We start from the raw sequence: 26428 nt of genomic DNA, 5'->3' as shown, positions 1-26428 counted from the left end.
GCATGTACTGGAGGAATGTATCAATCCGTATCAATCCAATCACAAGATTGAGCTTTGCCTAACCACTTTATTTTTAAATAACTGAGGTTTTTGAGAAAACTCAATTCCCAAATCCTGGGGTGGCTTGTGATGCAGCGGCTGTCCCATGTGCAGGGGCTCCAGAGGTGTGACGCAGCCATCTGGAGTTCGATTTCCAACCTTGGGACATTTCCGACATGTTTTAATTTTTACCTCAGCCAAAAAGGTTATGTTTTTAGGAGAGTTTGTGAGTTTGCCTGTCTGTGTACAGGATAGCTTAAAAATTTATGTATGGATTTGAATGAAAAGTGTGTCCCTTATGCCATCGAACAATCCGTTAAATTTTAGGGATAATCTAGATCATAATCTGGATACAGGATTTATTGGGAGCCCAATAGTGACTATTGACAGTCTCAGCATCAAACTCAAAAAGTCCAAAAGGTATTTTACTTAAGACAAAAACATAAGAAAAAGGGAATGTTGTTGGATTAACCAGATATATTGAAAACTTATGAACATTTTTTACCAGAGATGCGACTCACGCCAAATAGCAATTCACTTAAATTTGGTAATGATTTAGATCATGTGTGAGTTTTAGCTATAGGTGTAAGTCACAATTTAGGGGAAAATTAAGTGCTGGTTGAAGGTGTGTTCACAAGAGCCTTTCTCCTTTTTTTTCCTTTGTTTCTGAATATTCTACCAAACATTTTTGTTAACCTTAAAATAATCAGGGGTATCCTTTAAATACAATACAATAACTTTTTTTTCAGCTTTTGATTCTCAAATTAAAGACTGTGTTGGTTGTTGCAGGCTCCGCTCTGTTGTGAATTGACCTTTGGTCATTCAGGCATTCCTGGATAGTTTTTGATTTGAAACAGACCATTATAGAAAGAAGCTGAAATGTTAAGTCATATCATGCTGTTCAATGCAAAGTATAAGGAGCCTGATCTACAACTGAATGATGAGCAGCCAGTTTGGGAATGGCCATAAAAGAAACATAAAGTCATGCCATGAAGATGCATTATGATAACGATTAATATTACTTTTAGTGCACTTTACATCATTATTTGAAGATGCCACAAACAAAAGTAGAAAATGTAATAAATAACGCGATCAAAAATCGCAAACATGAATTAAAAAGATTAAATATCAATTATAAAACCTGGAAAACCTAACACGGTCAGATTTACACAGAGATAAAGCTCCAGACCAAAGGTCTTGGATTAGTGGACCAGGGTCCGGACCCACCTGCCGGCTAATCTGGACCCAACCGAATTTAAAACATTTATAAATTATTGCATGTTGTCAGACAACTGTGTCTAACTTCACTTGCGCCACTTCTTCTGTTAATATCGTAAAGCCCTCCGGAGCGTCCTGGACCAGGCTGCATGAGATACAAATTAGCCAATGAGCTGTGTCGGTCTGGGTTGCTGCTGCTAGCTCTTTTTAGACACAGCAGGCAAACCTGTGGCAAGCCAGGCGATGGAAAGAAGGAGAAGACGATGAGAAAAAGAAAGCAGAGAAAGTGTGGACTGCTGGAAGAACTGCAGTGAACGGGTGAAAGAAATGTGAAATGGCGTGCTTAAAGATGGCCCCAAACCCGGGTTTATAAGCCTTGTAGGGCATCGTAAAGCCCAGTTCTCTCATTAGGCCATAAAAATAGAAAGAAAAAAACAAACAAACAGCCAGTTCAGGTGTTTTATAAAATATGTGAATCAGGAAATTATCTTTATACCTAACTGAAAGATTGTGAGTTTGCACATGACTTTCATTTGTGCAAAATATAGATGCAAAAACTGCACACAAAATAAGCTTCACGTTTGATAGATCACTTTGAGGATGGTATTACATCGCCATATGATCCACCTACAGTTTTGCTGAGTTTGGTCATTAGAATAGGAATTTCGTAATCATAAAGCTACAAAGTCACGCACAATTTGATCTGCACCTGCCTTGTAGCTCAGCATTGTGCACAATAACATGGTTGCATGCGTTTTATACAGGCAAACCTTTTGAAGATCAGGCCATTAAGTGTTTAAAGCAGAGGGCATTTGTTTAAACACTATTCCTCACTTTTACCTCAAACCTTACTGAACAGGCCAAATTATTTATAAAGAGACTTTTTTTGTACGATACCGATATTGACCTGATACGATATTAGTATGGATCATACCATCTTCTATTACTTATTTTGCACTGTAGAATGTTACAAGTAATATTACTAAAACAAGGAAAAAAAGTCAACAAAAGGTTTCAAAACAACAGAGCCATGTAAAATTAACCAAAAGGTTACAGAAATGTTTAACAGAAGCAGAGAGTTTCTCTTCGCATGCAAATATCTGAGATTTCAGATGTTGGCAGATAAATTTGATATTAGTTTTTCAATTAATATCGGACCGATGACCGATATTAATCTGATATTTATCCAGATTAATTGACCAAGTGGAAACATTCAGATAATAGCTAGGGTAATGGGTCTCTTTATCCTTTTGTAGATCTGAAGTGGAAAAGTTTGGGAGTCACTGCTTTAGAGTAAGGGCTGAAGTTTGTGTTTATGGGAAACAAAAACAGAAACACAAAACAAGATAATTTGGATGAATCAATTTACAGTTCCATAGCATTGAAAACTACTAATTTGGTACTCTGCACTGATCATTGCATGGAAACAAGAAGTAGACCTGGAAACAAGTAAAAGTGTAAGTTCTTTAGGGCGCCCTGATTCTTTTTTTGACAGAAAACGAGACAGATAACAGACGTTGTAAAAAGAGACAGTGAGGGAGCAAAATTGATGCCCAAAGTGCAGAAGGCATCAAATTGATAGATATATTGTTGCCAGAGGGAAAGTGAAACCATTGTCTGTGCTCCATGACCTGAAGCTGAGGATCAATCTGACCTTACAGTCCATCAACTTACATGTTTGTATGAATAGTGACGAAGGGAATCTAAGAGCGAGGGAGAAAAGAACTAACAATGTTTAATGGTATTAATCAACAAATATGAAACTGATTGCTGTTAAGGAAAAGTACAACAGGAAGATGGGGACATATTACATTATAAAGACCAGAGGACACTTGTTATGTTTTTGGTTGGCACACTGAACACAGCCAGACAGAGCAGACTGAGCTTCACTAAGCTTGCGGGGGGTGGGGGGGCACACTCAGTTATGCTGAAAGGCATAGCAAATACACAAAAATGTGTGTGTTCAAGTTGGCACTAGCCTGAACACAAACGCCTTCCTTTGAACTTTCTTCCATGCATCATGCCCAAATGATGTTTTGAGATCCCAAAAACAACACAGTGAAGAAAACTGATCATCAACTTTTCTCTGCTTTGATCCTTGTTTTAATATTAGTCTCATAACATCCAAACTATATAGTTCAATCTGTATTTTCTTTAGTAGAATCAAAAGATATTTTTAAATGCGTCTTTGATTACACTGACATCATTACCACACATTGTCTGTCCCGCAAAAAGAGGATAGTTGATGATGGACAACAAGAGGAGGTGGGGGTGTTGGGGTTTCTGGACAATAAGTCTGAACAGATCAGGGCAGCTCAAAGTGTCTGTGACTGAGCACCACCCCCCAACCCCCCCAAGAGCTCTCCGTCTGTCCACCGGCTGAGGGCTTAGGGTGGGGGTCGAAAGCTGGAATGGCTTTTGTGAATTTTATTGCATCCTTAAGTGGAGGGACCCTTCATGACCAACAGGGCTGCAATTCAATATTTTACCAGAGAAGACAAAAAAAAAAAAAATCCTGTGATTGGTCTGATAGAACAGCTGGAATAACTGACTGATAAACAGCTACCAAACTCCTGTCTGATGTTCAGACCACCTCAGTGGTATTTTTTTTTTTGTGTGTGTGAAATTTTACTTACTTCCTGAGTTTGGCTTTTTTGTTTGCTTTAACCAGTCCATAAACATCAAATATTCCTTCTAAACATTGTAGGAGTGATATATTATCGTGTTTAAAACTTTTTTTCCAAAGTGTGGCCAAGATTTCTTTGGCACATCAATGATTATCATGGAACAGGTGTCTTGGATCCTAACAATAACAAACAACATCTGAGATCAATCCTTAACACCAATAAAGTACATGTAGAACAGCTGCCTTGCAGAAAGTATATTCTGGGTTCAAATCCAGGCTTTGGACTTTTCTCCCCGTACATCGTTGGCTTTTTTCCAGGAACTCTGGCTTCCTTCCACAGTGTGAAAGCATGGCTCTTAGATTGACTGGTGTCTCTAAATTGCCCTTAGGTGTGAGCATGTGTTGCTGGGTTTAGTGTCTCTGTGCTGCACAACCTAGCTTGCCAAAAAAAACTGCTGAAGATAGGCACCAGTGACCCTGACTGACAAGCAGTAAAAGTTAAATTCTTTTCAATTTGGGCTAATAATACAGATTATTTTTCTTTGATTCATACCATCCCTCCTAAAAAGCTCATCAGAAAAAGTCAACAACTATTGGGACATCCATACAGTTGATAAATGTATGGAAACCTCTGACTGCCACTGTATATTCAGAGCCATGAGTCAGACCCTCTTTCTGTCGAGGGTAAATAAGACACATACTCGAATTACAGCTGCCTCTTCTTTCATCATGCATGGACATATGATAGGAAAGATGTTTTTGTGTCACCTGAGCACTTTGGCTTCATCATGTGAGACATTTAAGATTTTTTTTTTAATTAGAAGGTTTAGAGAAAAGTTTTTTTTTAATCACTAACCCGCAGCAAAGTGCAGGAACCTTGGCATGTGAAAGCATTCCAACAGCAGTGAGACTAAGAGAGAAACGTACTCCAAACACACCACCCACTCTCCCTGGAAAACACATCAGACTTCTCTTTTTCTAACAAACGGGGGATTCGGGGGGGGACAACCATAGACGGTGAGAGAAAATTCAGACTGTGGCACTTGGTGATATCATAGTGTGCTGGGACCAGCGAAGGAGACCTGAAGGTGAAATACAAAACCAGACAGAAGATCGGCAAGGCTCGAAGAGGACACACAAGGAGGGCAGTAACCATTAGCTTTAGTGCAAACAGTCAATGAGCTGAGCAGAATATCTAAACAAAATTATAACTGACTGGGAATATGGAGGACACAAATCATACATTTCACCAAACACATGGCAGAGACGTTAAGTTTTGTCCCTACAGCTGGAAATGATGAAGCCAGGTCTGCTGGTTCCCAATAAATAATGTTTGTTCATCCATCTGAAGTGATATACTGTCCATATTCAGTCAGTAACCACCACCATGAGGCATAGCGCAAACTGAAAAATAAGATTTAACACAAAAAAATAAATAAACATGAAATATTGCTTACTTTAGCTAACTTTAAATTTCTTTTAATGTTCTTATAAAATCAAGCATCCTCTCACTTTACCCAGGAGGTTTTAGCTGCACAGCTTACATCATAGACTGAGCATTTTCTGAGCTTAGATCTAAAGTCAAGGCCAGAAAGACTCTCAATACTTGAAATTAGAAGTCGTCAATTATTCCTTTGTATAAATGAAAGAGGTAGTTAATCATGTATTAAAAGAATGACAATTTTGAAGTATCTAAGATAAAATAACAATATGGTTTCTAGGGGTGGAACGGTTCACAAAATCCACGGTTCGGTTCAATTCACGGTTTCTGGTCACGGTTTTTCGGTTCGGTTCGATACATGTTGATTGTTACACCGAAATCCCATAAAAATTTATGGAATTAATGAAAAAATCCCCCAAAAAATAATGGATTGTAATTATTTTAAATGATCCGCAGAAACCCTGGATCATTTCCGTATGTTTTGCTGCTTTGAATTTAATCATCTCGCGCATGCTCTCTACCATCTCCAAGGGAGAAAGAGGGGAGCGGACGAAGCCACAGTGGGGCTGTAGGCTTTGCTTTGAGCAGGCGGTCTGGAGCACAGCGGGGCGGAGCGGGGTTGCTGACGGAGTATGAGGGATTTCGGGGTTAGCATGACATGTTGGTCATGTTGCTGTTAGCGTAAACAAAACGTGTTGCACAATGCTTGCACACTGTTGCACTTTTATCCACAACTTTCTTTCCGCCGTCATCGTAGGTCACTCTAAATGCAAAGTTGTCCCATACAGCAGACCTATAAAGTGCTGCTGGCGCGTCTTCCAACTCCTGTTCTTTCCCACTCGCCATTCCGACACAATTCTCCACAACAACTGGTTTTTTTCTGCTACACCCGGCTAAGCTGCTTCGCTTCTTCTTCTTCTTGTTTACTACTGGTGGTTGGCTTTGGTCGCAGTACCGCCACCTTCTGCTCTGGAGTGTAAACGCTTCGCCTATGAGAAAAAGGAGCAGCGCATGAACCGAACGAAACACACACAAACCGAACCGAGACAGTTGAACCGAACAGTTCTGACGGTTTTCATAAATCGTCCCATCCCTAATGGTTTCATCTTAGCAAATAACAGTCTTTATGGAGTGGTGTGATAATTAGCCTCATTTGAACCAAGAAAACTACTGTTTTAAAGGTTTAAGCTTATAAATGATATGGAAAGTCAAAAGTTTTAAATCTGATTTGGGAATTTATAATCAAAATATTCAATTACTGTTCCGAACTTTGCAAAAAAAAACATCTCACATCATTGTACCACCACCACAAGTCTGAACTGCTAATACAAGGCATGATGGACCACAGCTTTTAATGCTGTTAACTCCAGGCCATGATTGTCCAATTATGATAGCGGATGCACCTGGTTTGACATTTTGCTCAGCTGCTGTTGGTTTAGAAATTCTGTTGCCTGTTGCCTTTGTATTCATCTAACAAGTGTATCTAGTGTTACTTGACTCTCTGACATCAACAAGTCACACATCTCCTGCTCCCTGGACATTTTCTCTGACTATCATCTGTAAAACAGAGCAATGGTTGTGTCCGATAATCTCAGAAAATCAGCAGTTACAGAGATGCTCAGAACAACCATGACATGTTCAAATTAGGGCTGCATCAATTCAGAACATCTATCAACACTGATATGATTTTTAAAATGTTGCTGATAACATCATTTGGGATGTCTGCGGTATCGTCCCTCTCTTTCTCACCTTTGATTCCCACACTCTGTGACCTTTGGTGTAATGGGCGTTCTCGTTTTTGTTGTGTGAGCATCTGCTGCTTTGAGAATCTGCCCATCTTGCATGTAAAATGGAGGTTCACTGAATTTTTTTTATTGCCCTCTAACAGCCCTTTGTAATCTAAATATCAGACACAATGCAGGGCTCTCACCTGCCCATTTCAGCATAACTGACGGTCATGCCGTTAATTGTCAAAATCAGTGATAAAGCCTTTCCACTGATTAAAAATTAGCATGTGAAAACTGTGTTTTTAAAAACATTTAACTGCGTATTTGCACAAATACATAAACCTGTTGAGTCGGCTCTATGAAAGTTATAGTATCTAGGGTCAGCATTATCGCTTCCACTACCCTAAGGGGTAAGGGGAAATAGAAGTGACCACAATATGACAAAGGAGAAAAAGAAGAAGGAAATAGGAGTGGGACTGGTAAGCTATAAAGAAAGAAGAACAAGATAGGTGGAGCAGAGAAGAAGAAAAAAATAACAATTGTAAAGTTCTTTATTAACATTTTGTTTTTGGTTTTAAGTTCAAAAGGTTGTCTTCACTGTATCTAGATGTCTACTGTAGCTGCAGAAATGTTCAAAAATGACTAATGTTTCACTGAAGCCTAAAAGCCTAATCCCAAACTAAGTATTACTTAGGCAGGCGTGAGGAATTCACTCCCACAAGCTCTGTGAAAAAAGATACAACACTGACAAACAGCATCAATGACTCTCACACCCCATCCTTATACTACCAGCGTAAGAATACACGCCATTCCACCAAAAAATAAAGATACTTTAAGGCACTGTCTCTGTCGATTAAAACAAATTCATGAAGAGTATCCCTTACTTAGAGAGTTGAAAGCACATAGCAGGCACTGCTGATTGTTCTTCTATATTAGTCTTATACAGTGATATTAATATTAGTTTTAGTTACATCTTCTAAAGTGCAATTTGTTTTCATCTGCTTTTTTAAATCCCTTATTGCACTGAGTTCATGTCCTGCAATTGATGAATTTGGTCTCTGAGGTAACAGTCGATTGGTGATTGAATCTCATACAATGTCGGCTTTGGTTTCAGCATTCAAATGCATAAAAAGGACCAAATTATGGTTATACAACTGAACTGGCAAAGGTTGTTAGTTAGTCCTGGACCTGAGTAAATCTTTCAGGTATTCCAACTTGCAACTAAATGACAAACAATCTGGGTGTAAATATAATCTGAGATGTAAATCTCAAAGCAAATTAAATGTTTCGTCAATGTTTTTTTTTTTTTTCAAATACTCCATATTCATTTATCACCTACTGAAAAGTGGTCGGATCCTGTCTGGCAAGCAAGCATAAAAAAAGGAAAAAGTTTCCGTTGGAGTGTAAAGTAACATTAAGCTCCCCAATTTTTCTAATATGAGGTGAAAAATAAACTCTGATAGCTGATCTAATTGGACACAGGAACTGGGACTCGAGTGATGCTGATTATATGAATAACATTTGCTGTAACATATTCACCTTCGTGAACATTTCAGAATAAACGTTACTCCACCCAGCCAGTTCCTTCAGAGCCGATGGAGGAAACCAGAGCCCCGGCGTTAAAGCAGCCCAGAAAAAATAAGCAAGGGTCAAGTATTGACCTTCTAAAAGAACAAATTGCTTCTTTCCAACTATGCTCTCTGCTGCACTAAAAAGTAATTCAACACTGAAATACCAAAGCAATATCCACCAACAATGGCCCCCATTTCGATTCTTCTTCCCTGCAAATTGATGTCCCTGATGTATGAATACATTGGAAGTTCTCAGCTTCATTTATTTTTTCGTTATTTTAGTGAACAAGAATGCTGCTCTCAAATTAAAAACTACATTTCAGTTCAACGAAGAGACTTTGTAGACAATTTTTGGAGTAAAAATTGATGCTAACAGTTCTGCATCAATGTACCGGTAATCGCTGAGTTTTTAGGCCAATTTAGACCCACTTGCGCTTCCTTAGTGAAAGAAGGCAGCATTGTCATTTAAATTCTTTTAGATTTAAATAAATCTAAAACATCCTATAAAACTTCCTTTCTTCTTTTGAACTTAGCATGTTATTTTTCTACACATATCCAGCTGTAGTTTAGTAAGCTAATAAGTTTACTGCAGCTGCAGTAGCAGCAGTAGCAGCCAGTGGAGCACAAAGGCGCAGTTGTTGTCTGCTGAAAGCGTCTGTGTGTGTGTGTGTATTAGTGCGTGCTTCTGCCTTGTGAGTGTGCACTCCCCCGCAGATAGCAAGACGGCCAGGGCCAAGTTGAGGCAGAGTCGTCTCTAACCCCTCCACCCATGGTTTCAAGCCGCAAACCAAACAGCAGCCCACGCCCTCCTCAAAGCCCCAGCAGGCACAGAGAGCATTCCTCTGAGCTGACTAACTTCATACACACATAAACGCACTAAACAAAAAAAAAACTTTTCCGACCGGGTTGGTAAATCAGATGTCACACGTGTTTATTTATCAGTCACAACACAAGGAAGTCAATCTATCCACTTTTAAACACCACTGTACCAACCAGACAAAAGCCACAACTGTATACGATAACTTCTTAGCTCAGCCACCAAATCAGGATGCAGAACTGTGATGCAGTTACTTGAAATAAACTTTAAAATCCAGCTTTTGAGCAGCAAAACCACAGACAGTTTATGCATCTGTACTGACTCATTCTTATCTGTTGTCTGTCATGCAAATCAAACAATGGCAGAAATCCTAAACCAGACAGAAAAGGGCGTCATCAGAGCAGAGTGCCGCACACAGAAGAGTCAGACGAGCAGAAGTAAACTCTCAGTGACCTGTCGCACGCTGCGTCTACGTCGAACCACGCCGTCTTGGATGACTCAGACATGTGGCTGGACTTTTAAGTCTTGGCAAGTGATGAATGAAAGTGCTTGGGTAGGTTTAAAAAATGACCATCCTGGTACACTTTAATATTCTGTAAGGTGAGAAAAACTGATAAAGCAATATGATATATAGATATTATCGCTGATCTTTAATCAGAGAACACAACTATAGTGATGTGTGTGAAAGTTGCATGCAGGTATGGCAACCTAAAAGGTACAAAAAGCGATCTAAGGTCCCTGTACTTAAGGTTGTGTTAAGTGATTTTGTCAATTGCCTCCTTTTGGAGTTAAAAGCCATCTATTTTCTCCAGCTTGTTATGTAGAAAACTTCTGCTTTCATTGTGTTAACCTTTAATTAAGGGGGACAAGAAGTGAGGATGCTGAAAGCAGAAACAAGAGGTTAGAGAAAGGAACTGTGGGTCAATACCACAATGCCCAAATGACTTGTTATAGAGTGGTTATTGAGGCTTGCAGCACAACTCTCTTTTGTCTTTTCTGCAACTCAATAGATTAAACAAAGTGTGTTATAGCACATTAACTTACAACAGAAAAAATATGCTCTGCTATTAAAAATAATTATATATTGTGCCTGCAAGATCTTTAAAAAAACAAACAAAGAGAACACTAATGCAAGTCCAAACACTATATCAGACAGACAACATGCTGATGCTTATTGATAAAATCGAAAATTACCTTCTATACAAAGATGCAAGCCAGATATAGACAATATGAGTTGCCTTATTAATGACAACACAGCACAGTAGAGCTTACATCTATCAACCTTCCAGGCATCCAGACTATGAAGCAGCGCAGGTATCTGTGAATTCTCCTTGTTTTAATAGCCGCAGTCTGTGTTTGTCTGTGTGTTTTTAATCGTAGTCACCCAGACACAAGCAGATACGCTCCTTTTCATTCCACCTGCCATCTAGTTGAAAAACAAACCAGTTCTACCACAGCTATCAGTAATTTAATTTCTTTTTGCACGCAAACCGCTCTCCTGCCACAGACTCCTGTCTGATAAACCAGGGGAACCAAGACCCTGGCTGCAGACAAACAGACTGTTACCCTCTGATTCTTCATTCATCCCACACAGCTCTCTGCTTTCCAGTTCTCTTTCATGTTTATAATTCAACCCTTTCTTGCACTATTTCCCCTCTGTTGATCCTCACTGTCTAGTCTTCAACATTTAAATGCACATTTTCCCAGTTCTAAAAAAATGCAGACCCCTCCGGCACCAAACCATGGGAATCCCCAGCTCCTCGTACTCTGCATTCCACATTAATTGCTTACACGCTTTCTCTCATTCGACGTCTGCATCAACATCAAAGCTCTCAATAAGAATCACAGACGTGGACGAACATGCTTTCTGGGAAATACTTATTTGATACAGTAGAATCCAGTGAAGACCCGTTTGACCAATAAAAGGTGCCATTTGTGGAAAAAAAAGGTTCATCGGTCTTCCAATCAACCTCCGTGTTGGTAACAGATTTACTCTCTCAGTCTTACTAATTTAGTTGCTTTGTCTTCCTCATTTTATCTCATGTTCTTCGTCTCCATCCTGCTCTGACATGCAGATCTGAGAATCAGACTGCACATTTGTTGCCAGGATGGATATAACAAAATACAAACACACAACAAATTCTTGGTGCAGCCCGAAGGCCTAAACCCAAACTCAGTTTACTTAGGTAGGTGTGAGGAATCTGTTTCTACAGGCTCTTGAAAAAAGGACACAATATTTATCATAGAGGCTCCAGTTTTACTTTGATAAGCTGCTTTTAAATGCCAAAGCTTTTGGCATCAACTCTGAGCTATAGAGTATGAATAAATACCGTTGTGGTTAAATTTGTAGATATAAAGTCTGTCAAGGCATGCAAAGACTTTTATACGATAACCGCTTCACCAATACTTTTAAAGAGCTTTTTCATGTTGCTACAAACACTTTGAGCTGATTAGTTTTACTACTGGACTCTTCCACAGCAATGCACCTAATTACTATTACTGAAGCAGTTTATAGCCTCGTCATTATAGACTTTAAGAGAAAGGAGAATAGTTGAAACAGCTTTTCCATTGTGGGAGAAGAGGTGGACACAGTGGAGTAGTATAAATACCTCAGTGTTTACCTGGACTGGTGACTCAACTGTAAAGCTGTCTACAAGAAAGAAGCAAGACTGCACTCCTTGTTGTCCTTCAGTGTTTGCAGCAAGATGCTGCATATCTTCAGTAAGTGCTGCTGTGGAGAGAGCTGCCTCCTCTGCTACAAAAACCACATTCAATTTATCTTAAGAGTAATAAAGCTTTTTGTAGTTAAATGACACGGTTAAATATAAAAACATGTTATCTGCGATGTGAAGTTTTGTCAAAATAACAATGAATGTTTCTAGGCATCTATTTTAACTTTATAAACTTTGAAAAGGCTAACTTATTGTCATTAATAAAATGCAGTAGGGCTGAAACAATTAATTGGATTAATCGGGATTAATCGATTATTGAAATAATCATCAACTAATTTAGTAATCGATAAATCGTTAACTGGAGAATAGAAACTGTAAAATATGCTTTTAGCTGACAGAACGACACAGTTAGAGCAGTTATTATATCAAATTTGTAAAAAAAAAAAATAAAAAAAAAGGAAGAAAATTTTGCATTTAAAATAAAAAAATACAATTTTTTGCCTGTCAATATCCTTTATCCAGAACCCATCAAGTGAAAAAGTTTTCACCTGGTTTGATTTAGTAAAAATGTTGTTTAGGGAACCTTCTGGTTATCTGATTATTAATTGATTAATCGAAAAAAGAATCCACAGATTAATCGATTAGCAAAAAATCAAATGGCCAGTATGGGTGGCAAATAATCCCATCACTCGTTGCTTTTGAGGGGAAATTGTGACTGAAATAAAAAAAGTGAGGTCTGACAACGCCAACTGTACAGTTTAAACTGATTTATTTCCACCATAGGTTGCAGTATATAATAAATAAATGCATTTACAGCTTTCCTTTTAAAGTTGGGCTACAGTTGCTTGGTGTAAAGCAGAGGTGCCGGACTCTGGTCCTTGAGCACTACTCTCCCTTTAGATGCCTCATTGCACAAGCACACCTGAATCAGATGGCTATCATTAGGCTCTGTAGAGGACGGATAACAAGCCATTAATTTGATTATTGTGGGTTTTGTGTTCAAAAGTTTCAGGACTGTAGCTCATGAGGACAGAATTTGTGCACCCCCTGACTAAATGTAATAGGGTACTAAGAAATTGTTTGGTTGTGTGAATAGATTTTATTTTTCAGCTAGTATTTGTGGGACTATCCCTGCATGTAGATAAACTTTTTTAAGAAAAAGAAAGACACATCATAATAATATCTTTTAGCACAGTCTAATCATCTAAAATCAACATTTATAATGCAGTTGTTCCATTAAAGCAAATCAAAACAAAAAAATGGAAACGAGTAGGTCAGACCTCCAAGACAATCTGCAAATCATGATCGGCAAATGTGTGTAGTGTAGTGTGTCTGTAGTTATGAAAACAGTTGCTTGTTCAGCCACATAACAGTAGGAAGCATTTTGTAAATGCTGTTTCTTGTTACATAATGTTTTTTTTTTTTTTTCTCTGTTCGAGTCATGTCATTATTGATTTGGCGATATGTTGTTATTTTCAGCTGCCCGATATAGTATCGATCTTTCAGTTCCTTATATTAATTTCTAAGAAACAAAACATTTTACCTAAAAAATATGAGGGAAAATGGGCTACCTCTGCAAAGCCACTCAGTATCAGTAGTTGAGACAGACACAGAGGAAGACATGGACTGACTCAAACCCCAAACACCATGGAAACCAAAACAACTAAATGATCAACATTTTCTGATGAATAAACACACCACTTGCTTTTTTATCTAAACATGTAATTTTGAGAGCAAGAAAAAATATCACAATATGTAGGGATATTGCAATATTGTGATAATATCATATTGTCGTATCGCAACACCCATGCCAAGGCTCACCCTTGGTCATTAAATGAATTGTATAAAATAATTGGTAATGAAGAGGCTGGTCGATACACAGATTATAATCAGATCCTAACTTGATTATTTAAATGTTTGACTCTTCTGAGGGACTAATAAATATCTTACTAAGTTGGTCAAAGTCCCATTAACTCCCCGCCTAAAATAAAGAGAACATTATGGTTTGGTCTAAAGAAAAAAGAAATACTTCCTTTGTACTAAACTGCCCCATCATCCCAGTTAAACTAAGATAAACAAAAAATGGGGAATAGAAAAGCACACATTAACAGATCTTAACTGTTTCAAAATCAACCAGCTGCTTACTATTCCCACACTCCTGATATCCTATTTCCCACTCTGCTTCACATTTATATACCAGCACACTCAGCTTGTGTAGTAAATCAGATCAAATAATGAACAGCAGGAAGAATACATTAGTCATAACTATTAAAACTAATCCAGAAGATTCATAAGGACTGAGATAGTTTACATACCAATATTGGTTACTCATAGATATATATATAGCTTTAAGGAAGAGAGAATTTAAAAAAGGAGAAACGGAATAGAGCAGGAGGGAGAGTGGTGAGCACAAGAGTAGATGTACGTCTGACCAGCGGTGTTGTAGAGGGCCGCACTGGGTTAACGCGGTGATTTCAAAGAGTGTTTATAATACCTGACACTGAATGACTAACACTTGGGCTAGGTTATATGGCTTAAAAATCAATCCCATTTTCTCCTACCAAATAATCAGTTTTGTTTTCTCTCTCATGTTTTATTAAAACAAAAAAATATATGTTGCAATGACATACATTACTTTAAAAAACTTGCCTTTGTGACCTTAATTTAAAGGGCAACTAAATTCAAGATGTGAAACAGACTTGTAAAACAATCATGATTCAAAACAAACAGTGAAATATAACCCATATTATGTGTGGAGTATCACAGCAGTTATGAGAACACATCTAAGAACAATAAGTGAGGAATTTATGTCGATAACTATGGAAGCTTAAGGAATGCATTGGTGGAAAAAAATTCCAGATCTTCATAAACAGAAAATACAATTACACAATGAAATCGATTTATCAATCAGCCCTAACTAACAATTAAACATCGTATATAACATCAGCTTTCACTTGTTTCCCTACTACATCTTAAGAAGTTGTTTTTTTTTTCAATCCCAGTAAAAAACAAAAGAAAAAAGAAAAGCAGCCTTCCTGCACACTTTGAATTACTTGGTTAAAAACGAGGATGTAGACATTTTTTCACATCATCAAGGCTTTATCTGTAAATTAAATATCATTAGGATATACATTAGCCTCACTGACCTCAATAAAGGCCTTCATTATGATTTGTTAACAAAATTATGATACTACAGTTCTTGGTCAAAGACATTTAATTTATTAAAAATCTAAAGATTGTGTTCATCCTTTCAACAATACTCGGCATACTTGCCACCACAAGTTCACCCTCATATTCTGCAAGATGTTATATGATACATGACATGCTCTGCTATTCCACAACTTGATCCAGCCATCGATCCAATCGATAAGCAGCGCTGGCTTACTTCCGCACTCAGCATCACTGAGAACCATCACCAAGCATTGAGCCTCATCACAGAGTTCGTGTGTCAGAGATATAGGAGCTGACCTCCCTGTGGACAGGCCTGAACACGCAGGCAGCTGCTGTCAGCATGCCAGAGCTTGGGGAATTAATAGAAACAGCAGTTCTCCAGGGACCCTGTTGGGCCACACTGACAGCCGGCTCTGATCTGAGGTCATCTTAATGCACTCTGCCTCTTCCTCTCCGCATTAGCAGTGGGAAACGTTTGGAACGTTAGGAACGTTATTTAACTTTTCGAGGAGGGTAAGCTCTGGACACTGGCACGGATTCCTGGTAGCTGTCGTATGCAAACTGTGGCAGCCGAAAATCTGGGAGTGCCCAATTATGCAGGTTCATATTTCACCTGACACCACATGTTATTAAATCTCTGAGGAATAGCCAAACCATCCAAGGGAGATTCTCTAGATGGGAGTTATGATTACGACATTTACATTACATTCATTTCAATATTTAGAAATAGCTGTTTGGAGACCTTGAACAAAACACCAATCTCTAGAAAGCTTTAGACTAGAGCTGCAGTTTGACTAACATTTCTACCACTTTAAGCAGATTTAGTGCCATCTGATATCAAATGCAGCTCAGTGTAATGTATTCAAACCGCCTGAAGCAAAGTAAAATCAAATAGTTTTAAATACTGCTTTGTGTGTATGGATGTTTGATTTAGAAAAATGATAACAAAATTATTTCTGACATTGGTTAACAGATTCCAATACAAACCTTCCCTTTCTAAGTATTATTAAGGAAGAAAAACCTGTGACATATGACAGTCTCTGCTTTTTCTCATAGTAGTATCGCCTCATCTGTTCCTGTTTGGCTCTGACCCCATCCTGGAGAGAAATATCAGCTGTGCTGCTTCCATCGACACCTTTGTTTACAGATGTTGGAGATCGGCCTGTTTTTCAGTGTAGTCCTGTTTCTCTGACTGTGACTGGCTGGATGTGCTCTCTTCATCCTCTGACATGGGAGCTGGCTCGAAGCTCATCTGCCTGACTATGTGTTTCATGGATGGGCCGTCTTTTACAGTTGCTTTTGGCGTTTTACCTCTGCTTCTGTCTATTTGAACCTCAGTCCTCCTCGGCAGATGGCCGCTCACACTGAACCTGGTTCTGCTGGAGGTTTCTATCTGTTAAAAGGGAGTTTTTCTTCTCCACTGTCGCTATAAACATGCTCAGTGTGATTGCCTTTGAGTCAATTAGGTCGATGCAATCAACGGGTTTTTCTTAGATAGAAAACTTTTAATCAATTTGACTGTATGATCTGATGAATTGTAAAGTGTCTTGAGATGATGTGTTGTGAATTGGCGCTATATAAATAAACTGAATTAAATTGAATATTGATAGTGGAAAAATTATTAAAACTGAACTGGATAAGACTTATGTTTACCTATTTACACGTGGGCCTAATTTGTAATTAATAACAGGCCACAGTATGACCATAATTAGCATAAAATTTTGTTTTCACTATTTGTTGCTAATAAGGGGAGTGTTGACCTAGTGGTTAGTGCAGTGCATTTGTGCTCTGTGAAGGTTGCAAGTATCCGGTTTGAATCCCACTCCCTCCACTCTGGGTTCCTAAGCAAGACCCTTAACCCCCTACTGCTCCCCGGACCCTGTACAATGGCAGCCCACTGCTCCCCAAGGGGATGGGTTAAATGCAGAGGTAAATTTCTCCAATGTGAGATCAATAAAGTTCAATTATATTATTACTACAGGGATCAGCGATATGATCATGTAGCTATTTAACTAGAAACCTCTTCATAATGAAAAAAAAATAAAAGATTGACCTGTAAACCCAAAGGCCTGATAGCACAATAGGAGTTATTCAGTCAACTAAGCTCGACTGGTAACAGGTACTTTTAATTACAGTGTTTGTGAGGCTGAAGACTATAAGCAGAGATTATTTAAGCTCAAAAGACTGATGAATAATGGGAGATTTTTTTCCCTTATCATTTATATTACCATCTAAAATAACAGGAGTTATCCCTAAAATTACACTAATTCCAGTTTATGTGGCCTACTTCCTATAATCTCCAAAAATATTAGGAAAATATATATACTTTATGCAATTTCATTATGTTCTGTTGTTGTTTTGTTACTTTGGGTGAACCATGACTACTGAGCCAGTAATTTAACTTTATTGTTTATTATAAATGATGTATTGACAGGCAAATAGCTGCAGGGAGAAGCTGAAAAAAACCTCTCAACAGGCTCGCCTACGCACTTAACAACGGTAGAAAGCGTCCCAGATTAAGGCCAAGTTATATAACTGGGACTACATTACTGCTTATGCATTGCATGTGTCCCATTGGCTAGTTATGCACTGACTAAAACGTGTGTTTGTAGCACGATTTCGTCCGTCAGATAAAGCTTTTAATGAATATATAACGTGCTTTAAACCCACACAAGAGTCCAGTTGGTTTGCACACACCGTAGCTAGCTTCAGCGCAGCCTCCATGTTGATGTTTATTAAACGTAAAGGAAATCAGAGTTTGAAAGGAGTTGGTGAGCTCAACTTCCCTCACACATATTGTTGTTTAAAGTGGAACCGGTCGCTCAAACTTAAGAGAAAGGGGGTTATTTTGCTGTAACGAGGCTGTAATTAAACGTTAAAAGCCGACTTGCTAACTTTACGGTCCCCACACATCCTCTGGGTCCGGAAAAAGCCCCTTACCTCGGTATAGTGATGCATTTTGTGTTGATATTCTGCGTGGTGATGGCTTTCTCCAGTTCATCTAGCTGCCCAGTTTTCTTCAGCTTCTTCACGAGACTTTTAACCGCTTTCTCGCACCATTTCTCCTCCTGGCCGTTCTGCTCTCCCTTCTTCCAGCCCAGAAGTCTTTTAACGATGGGGGGAGTGAAAGGCAGAATTGACATCTTTCAGAGTTCGGTCAAGTCTGTCCAGTGTCGAAAAAGTCCCCAGAAATAGCACCCCTAAGAGGGTCCAAGCTGCATATATTGGGGTTTTATTCAACAGAAAATAAAAAACAAACAAATAACGCCCCCCCAAAATGGGTCTTTGTGTTTATTAAACGCCACTGTAGCGCATCTCTTGGTTTAAACTCCCCCGTTTTCGGCGCTCTCCTTCGCCTTGAATCGAGCTGAACAGCCGACTGCGCACCGGTAGTCTGTTGCTCCTTGGAGTTTATGCTGCTACGCCACAGAAAGTAGTCCGTCTGGACTCGCTCGTCGCTGCGCTTTTTAAGCAATTCCGAACTAAAAAATTGTCTAAACCCGGCTTTTAAATCCGAGTACCAAAAATCAATGCAGTGCTCTAAGCACTCAGTTATCCGCAAATGGTTAGCTCTGCTAACGGCAAAGTTTTGTGAAGTTCAGAAGCCTCCGCGGTGTTGCGGTCGCGCGACTGAAGTCTGCATCAAATGCAAATACGGGAGCCGCTGCTGAGAGTCTCCATTCAGACTTCAGACTGAACACAGCAGACCTGCGGCAGCCCAGTCTGAGCAGCAGCTGGCCAAATGGGCTGTGCTGATGTTGCACAATCCCTGCCTTTTCTCCCCATACTGATGAACGTCCGTAGGGCTGACTAAATTAGCGGTCACAATCACTCACCTACTGGAATTACTTATGTAACACTGAGTAAACAGTTTATTGCTTTCAGCATAAAGAAACAATTCTCTTGAATATTTATTTTCTTTTGGAGACTATAGGACACCTAGAGACAAAAAAAAAAAAAAAATCAGAATTTAGACAATCCAGAAGATATTGCATAATAAAACAATGTTTATTACATAAACACACTTGGATCTGTGTCTACATTTCCTCCAAAATACTTTCTAGTAATTTCTTAAAGGTTGTTTGTCTCAGGGTGGGTGAAAAAAAAATAGCTGCTGTAAGATTTGAAGTTGATAAAAGTCAATGCACATAAGCAGAAGATGACACACAGACTTGTCTTGGCTTGCTGAATGTACAAACAGAGAATCTTCTACTTCAACAAGGTGGCAATTTAGTTTATAACTTGGTTCAGCCTCTAAATTACAGCTATAGCAGAGGCAGATGTACACACACACACACACTCTTATATGCATAAGCACCCCCTCTTGCAGGGACACATGCAAAGGCAGTGTCAAGAAGTCAAGTGCCAGATGTACAATAGAGTGCAGCAGGAGCAATGGGTTCACCACGGAGAGGGTGATAGTGGGATTGTTGGGTAAGGAACAGCTTTTGTTCTCTACACTTCAAAAGCTACCCTTTAGTGCCAGTGTAGTAATTTTAGTTACCTTTTGAAAGAGTTAAAAAGTTGTAAAAGTGCCGCTCACTCCGCATATCCTCATCCTTAAGTCTAATCAGGCAGTTGCAGAATCACAAAGGGTGGATGTGACCATCAGATATCAGATAAACCTTCCACTTTAACCCAGAATGGCAGGTATGTGCATTCTGGAGCATAACTCTAACACCCATACACCCCCACCACACACACACACACACACACCCCTCACACACACAATACATAGTGTAGTTTGTGCTAAAAATATTTCAGGGCCACAAGGACAGATGCCACTCCTTTCATCTGGTAACCCTGTACTATATATTTTTACAATGAGTGCCAACATTAATAATTTACACCTTTCAACATTCAAACACCTTAAAAGCATTATGAAAGACATTTCTTTTCACTTAACCTCCATGCAACAGACAGTGTGAATTTAGCATCAGACTTATTTTCCATACAAATCATCTAATCCCCTGCAGTAAAATCCCAGCCTCTCTCGTGTCATTGGCCTGTGTGTGTCGGCAGGTTGAAGGAGAAGGCTAGAGCAGCGTGTTGTCATGTGTCATATGTTAAGGCCCTGTGGCCCTCTCGACACCTGTTTACTCCCCCGGGGGGCGCAACCGACCAGGACAGCTGGTTTGTTTTGGAAAAGTGTGGAGCAAGGCAGGGCGGACCTAGGGGTGCTGGATTGGGGGAAGGGAATACATATGTGCTGCAGTGGATTGGCGGCGTGGGGTGGGGGTGTTAGTAGGACATAGTTTAAGAAGGGGATTTTGGTGGAGGTGGGAGAGGGCTGCAGTGAGAAGAATTGCAGAGCACAAAAGGCACGTCAGCAGAGCTGAATGGGCAGTGACCATGCACGATCCATTGGATGATAATGACATTGTGCAGACCTCAACCTCAGGGGACTAAGGGCAGAGTGTGTGTGTGTGTGTGTCTCGTGTCAGCTGGTGTCCCAGTGGAAAAGAAACATACTAAGGGACAGAATCTCTGGGTGTCTGGCAGTCAGAAGCAGATGATCAGTGTTTGACCAATGAAAAAATAGTTAATGTTCATAAAGATTATACATATATTTGAATATAAAGTCTACAGGTATAGTGAAAGCTATCCTGAGAACTAAATAAAAAACAAAATAGTTTCATTATTTGGCAATAATTTGACAGTGATATTAAACATAGAAGAGGCATTACGAGTTTTCTAATGATGCTGCTACTTGTGGCTCAACACAGTTCACTGAACAAGTTTTTTTCCTATTTTTTTTAAATTATGTGGAGTTGCCATTGGTGTCAAAGTCGAGCTAAATGCCGGACTCAGAGTATCCCCAAAATTCATCTTGAATATAATGCTTAATTTGTATGCTAGGTCTGACCCATTTAACATGGATGTGCGTGAACTTCCGACCCTAAGTTAATTCTGGAAAATAGTATACTTCAATGTATATTGGAAGATTTTTGCTAATTTTTGAAAAGACCCGCCCTCTCCAAAATGCGCATGTACAACCCTGTACATGCTTCCAACAGGGAACGCCTATAAAATGTGTGCGAGGGCATGCACAAACCCATTTCTTCTCGTGCCCGCTCTGTTTAAAAGTTGCTGTTTGCATCACTCATACAAGCTTACTTTCTAAAAGAAGGTTTGCAATTTTCCCACTTTGTCAGACTCATCATAAGAGAAAATAGAGACGAGCATGTAGGACGGCCTTACGTAAACATATTACCAGAATGATTGACAATTAGGAGGACCACTTATTTAGATGATCTACCCAGAAAAAAATAACATCCTCCACTATACCTTTAAGCTTATAGATGCGTCAGCGCTGAACTACTGAGTTGTCAGTTAACAATGTTTTAGCTGCAAAAGGTTAAATATAAAGGCTATTTTAAATTTATTTTTCTGTAAAAATGTACAAAATGCCTCTTTAACAGAAATAAAAATGCATACAAAGATTTAAAAAGGTGTTAAATTGAAATACATAATGCTTAACAGATTAGCATTATATCACTTACAAAAAAGAGATTTTAATTGAACAAAATGTCTGTTTTGAAAGTTTTGAAATATAAACTGCAAGCCTCTTTAAATGTAGATAAAAAGTAATATTCACACTATGTTAGTAGCTCATTGTCAACTACCTGCAGATATGATAATGTGCATATCTTGTTTTGTGTATTGGAATTCCTGCTGCTGTCACAGTGTAAAAGTGTTTTTACAGAGCTGCTTAAATAACAGTACACAGTGTTGTCTTGCAGAGACATACATCAATCACTCAACAGCTTATAAAAGCTCCTCCAGCAAAGTTGGAGTACACGGTGTACTAAAGGCTCAACATCATAACCATCCTTCACACACACACAAAATACACAAAACCATACACACTCCTCCACTTTCAGTGTGCCCCTCCTCTTTCACTTCACTTCTTTGTATTTCCCCCCTTCCTCAATCTTCTCGAATTGTGTTTGCACTTCTTTTACAAACACACTTTTTCCCTCAATTTCTTATCATTCTGGGAAAAGCGTCAGTGATAATCCACTTGAGCAAAGGAAACCACTCTTGGTTCAAGTCCTCATTGAAAAACCTTTTGAAACTCCAAACCGTTGCACAACTCTGTGCGCTATGAATAACAGGAAGACAGCAATTCTTCTTCTCAGTCTAATTGCCTGTCATCCGGCTAGATCAACATAGGCAACCTGCACAAGTCCTAAGAATGGGAGAACTACTGAAGTTATTCACCATCTTGCAGATATAAAAATGATGGAAGCTTTTTGGGTAATATTCTCTTGTTTTAAAAACCCCACTTCTAAAAAAAATAAAAAATAAAAAATGCAATAACCAGCTTGTAAAAGAGAGCACACCTTAAAAACAGCACATTCTACTTAAGGTCACACCCAGCATTCACTCTTCTGTTGTTGCATCCTTCAGCTGCAGAATTAGTTGTTGGACTGATTACAATCGATATGGATCCCATGTTTCAAATGTATCAGTTAGGAGATTAGTGTAAAACAATTTCATAGCATTACAGTGATGTAGAAAAAGCTCCAGAATCATCGAAAGACAGAAAATAAAGCAAGAGAGACACAGGTGAGGCAGGCTTTTAGTCAAGAGAGACACAGAAGGGGCTGCAGAAATGTTAAATGTGTATGGTTGTGCTCTACAGGTGGCAATAATCACCTGTTTTATTCATATATCTAGACAAACACATGGGGTTGCAAGACAGAAGCTTTAAGAAAGATAGATAACATTTTCTAGCTAAACCTTTGTGGGAAATCTTTAATTAATATTTTTAGCCTTATAATTTAACTACATAAATAAACTGAATGGAAATGAGGGACTTGTGTTAAAAGAAATTAGTGTGACCCAAACCTGCATTGCCTTTAAAAAAAAAATCATAATTACCGGTAAACGGTTTTGGTTGTAATGTGACCAAAAGAAAAAAATCTAAGTGTTTTTGTAATTCATTGTATTTGCAGGTTAGCTGTAGGAAATAATGAAATTGTTAGCAGAGTGTTGGGAACTGTGGCCCTCAGACTGTTGCAAATGCTTTGGATGTCTCTCTGTATGTTTATTTAACACCTTTTTGTGTCCACATTTTAATAGTCAGCTATATGTGTTCTGTACAGTGGGGAACAGGTGCAAACCTGTAAAACACTGCAAACTATATAAGGCACTGCTAACATTCAAACGACGCAGACTCAGAAACTCAACCTCATAAAAACGTGCAGCAGAAAAATGCTGCAAAAGAAAAATTATGCTATGACAGCAAGTGGACTGAAGCAAGGGAATAAAGCAAAAAAAAAGAAGTGCACTACACAACAAAGGGGAGTCACAGGATATTTCTTTCGAATCTAACCACCCAACAAAGAATCAAATACAGTCATATTTATCCCTGCTGTGGTTGCGAGAGGTGCTGGTGCTTATCTTCAGCTGTCTACAGGCGAGAGGTGGGGTACACCCTGGACAGGTCGCAGGTCCATTGCAGGGCAACACAGAGACAATCAGGACAAACAACCATTCACGCACACACTCACACCGAAGGAGAATTTGGAGAAGCCAATTAACCTAACAGTGATGTTTTTTGGACTGTGGGAGGAAGCTGGAGTACCCGGAGAGAACCCACACATGCTCAAGGAGAACATGCAAACTACATACGGAAAGACCCCGGGCAGGGAATTAAACACGGAACCTTCTTGTTGGCAAGTAGCAGTGCTACCCGCTGCTCAGCCCAACAAAAGAAAAAAAAAAAAGAAAAAAAAAGGAATGTAAGACATCTTATATCTGTTACAGTTTCTGAGGATTTCCCTTTTGAGAAAGAGGAGAAGTTAGTATGAGCTCTGTTAAAAGCATCCAAAACAACAAAGTCATGTGTTTCTTGCACATCACCAGTGTGTTGGCCGGCTCGTGCTACTTCTCTACTTCTCCACGAGCTAACATGAGTGGAGCAAACACATGACTCATAGCACACGCAGGGGATTGGTTTTACCACTTATGGCTAAACTGAGTTTAATATGCTAAAGTGAAAAACATACCCTTTCTTTATCTCACCTTCAGGGCGTTGACTCACCACATGAAAAGATAATCCCAGTGATAACCTCATGTTCCTGTTATGACTGATTACAGAAACTGCAGTTTTTCTTTCAGCACTCTGAAGTATGATCTACCTCTGAGTCACAAGTCACTGCAGAAGATGGCTGTTTTATCCCTGAGAAAGCACAATTTCCTGTTGCAGGCATAAAAGTCTGTGTCATCTCAGTACCCTTGCACTGTGTAGGAAGTCATATGAGAATATCGATAAACAGACTACACCTAAGTTCAACAACTACAACAACTCACTAGAAGTATAAACTTTTTAGTTGGCACAGCAGAGCATTTAAAGGTTTCTGACAAGCAGACATCTCTCAAAAGCAAACTAGTTTAGTGACCACTTAGTTACACAACAGCTAGGCCTATTCTTTTCTGTCTTTAGTTCCCAATCTGTGTGTCAAGCCAAGGGGTTCAAGTGTCTTACTATTTTCTATATGAATGATGTTAGGAGCAGATGATGATGGACAAATTGTAGTCTCGTCCCCAGTAATCACAGGCACTACTTTAGTCATTCTACATTACATGCATACAAACCTATGTTGTGGGGGATTGCTGCAGAGTCAAGGACAAAATGCTAGCAAAGGTTTACTACATGCTCATCCGGGGGGGATGAATCCTGTAAAGTCAATGAATGAATGCAGTTCGTAGGAATCCAGTTTGTGTGGGTTGTTTTTTGTGTTTCCCTCTCTCCACCAGCAGGTGGTGCCCTGTCCTCGTTGGCCCTCCTGCACACCTACTGCTCACTGGATCATCACTGAGGAGTATTTGAGCAGCGGGCTGTCACTACCTCGACGCCAGAGTGTTTGCCTGTTTTAGGTACTCTAGCTAAGTTGAGATTAGCAGAGTCAAATCTAGCTTTGTTTCGCTGAGTCTTATGTGTTTTTTTCTTTTCTTTGCTCTTTGACAGGAAGCCTTCCTGTGAAAACTGAATGCCTGGACCTTTTCCCCCTGGAAGGAATTACCGAGAATACACTGAGCAGGGGAAAACCTCCACCTGATCCGTTCAAGTTCCCATCAGAAATCCAAGTGACAGTCCGCTCCATTACTCCTCTGGGTCCAACGTATGTCTACCTGTCCGTTCCCCCTTCTCTGGATAAACCCACACAGACTGGATTCAAGGATTGACAAGAGCCCCCTCAAACTTGAGTCCCTCTCCAGGATTATTCAAGCCGCAGTCAAATTTCCTACGGTCCCTGAACTGATCTCTGAACTTGATCTACCCTTCAGACTTTCCAGTTCCGGTTCACCAGTCCACTGAGTTCCAGATCCTACTGTACTTCTGTATACATTACATCAAATTAACCTATTCAACTTTTCCCCATGTTCTCTGCGTGGTTTCTCTGCATGTGGGTCAGATTCCTTAAACCGATCATGACAGAAGTTAGCTGGTTTGACTCAGAAAATTTTCAACTTTCTGCATAATTTGATCGAATTGTCTCTACAAAGCCTCTTGAAATTACATGTGATGTGAGTTGGTGCTAAATAAGTAAAACAGAAATTACCGCATTTGAATTGGTCAAGATTTATGGTTTATGACAGAAAGACTAAGATCCTAGATATTTAATTATACAACAAAGATGATTCCTTGTTCAAGCTTCTCAGCAAGAAGGTTCCAGGTTCAATTCTGGGCTCAGGGTCTTTCTGCATGAAGTTTGCATGTTCTCTCTGAGCATGCGTGGGTTCTCTATGGGTATTCTGGCCTCCTCCCACAGTCCAAAAACATGTCGGGTTAATTGGCTTCTGTAAATTCTTCTTAGGTGTGAGTGTGAGGGGTTGTTTGTCCTGTTTGTCTCTGTGTTGCCCTGCAATGGACTGGTACCCTTCTTCTCCCCCATTGACAGTTGGAGATGCACCAGCACCCTTTGCAGTGTATTCTCATTATGAGTTCGTATGAAATCGTACGAAAAGTTATGCACCGTAATTTCTAATGTTTTGGACGTTTTTTTCGTCGTATTTCGTCGTATTTTTATGTCTTGCCTCGAGACAAGATATCCTTGCGCATGCGCATCTTACGCACCATTCAATAACATAGAATTTAACATAGAATTAACCCTAACCCTGACCCCAACCCTAA

The 26428-nt window shown here is 39.3% G+C and overlaps 1 protein-coding gene across 1 annotated transcript in view; it reads right to left on the bottom strand.

The window, feature by feature from the left end:
- The window catches only part of LOC107097788 (mothers against decapentaplegic homolog 3), a 30628-nt gene extending 11668 nt beyond the window's left edge, over window positions 1-18960 (bottom strand). The window contains exon 1 of the mRNA XM_015395078.1: window positions 18223-18960. Within this exon, the coding sequence (XP_015250564.1) occupies window positions 18223-18425 (203 nt within the window). The 5' untranslated portion in view covers window positions 18426-18960. The remainder of the gene's footprint in view (window positions 1-18222) is intronic.
- Window positions 18961-26428: the final 7468 nt, after the last annotated feature.

The sequence above is a fragment of the Cyprinodon variegatus genome, unplaced genomic scaffold (assembly GCF_000732505.1).
Source record: "Cyprinodon variegatus isolate N-32 unplaced genomic scaffold, C_variegatus-1.0 Scaffold724, whole genome shotgun sequence".
In the NCBI taxonomy this organism is placed as follows: Eukaryota; Metazoa; Chordata; class Actinopteri; order Cyprinodontiformes; family Cyprinodontidae; genus Cyprinodon; species Cyprinodon variegatus.
This window is presented reverse-complemented; position numbering and strand designations above follow the sequence as displayed.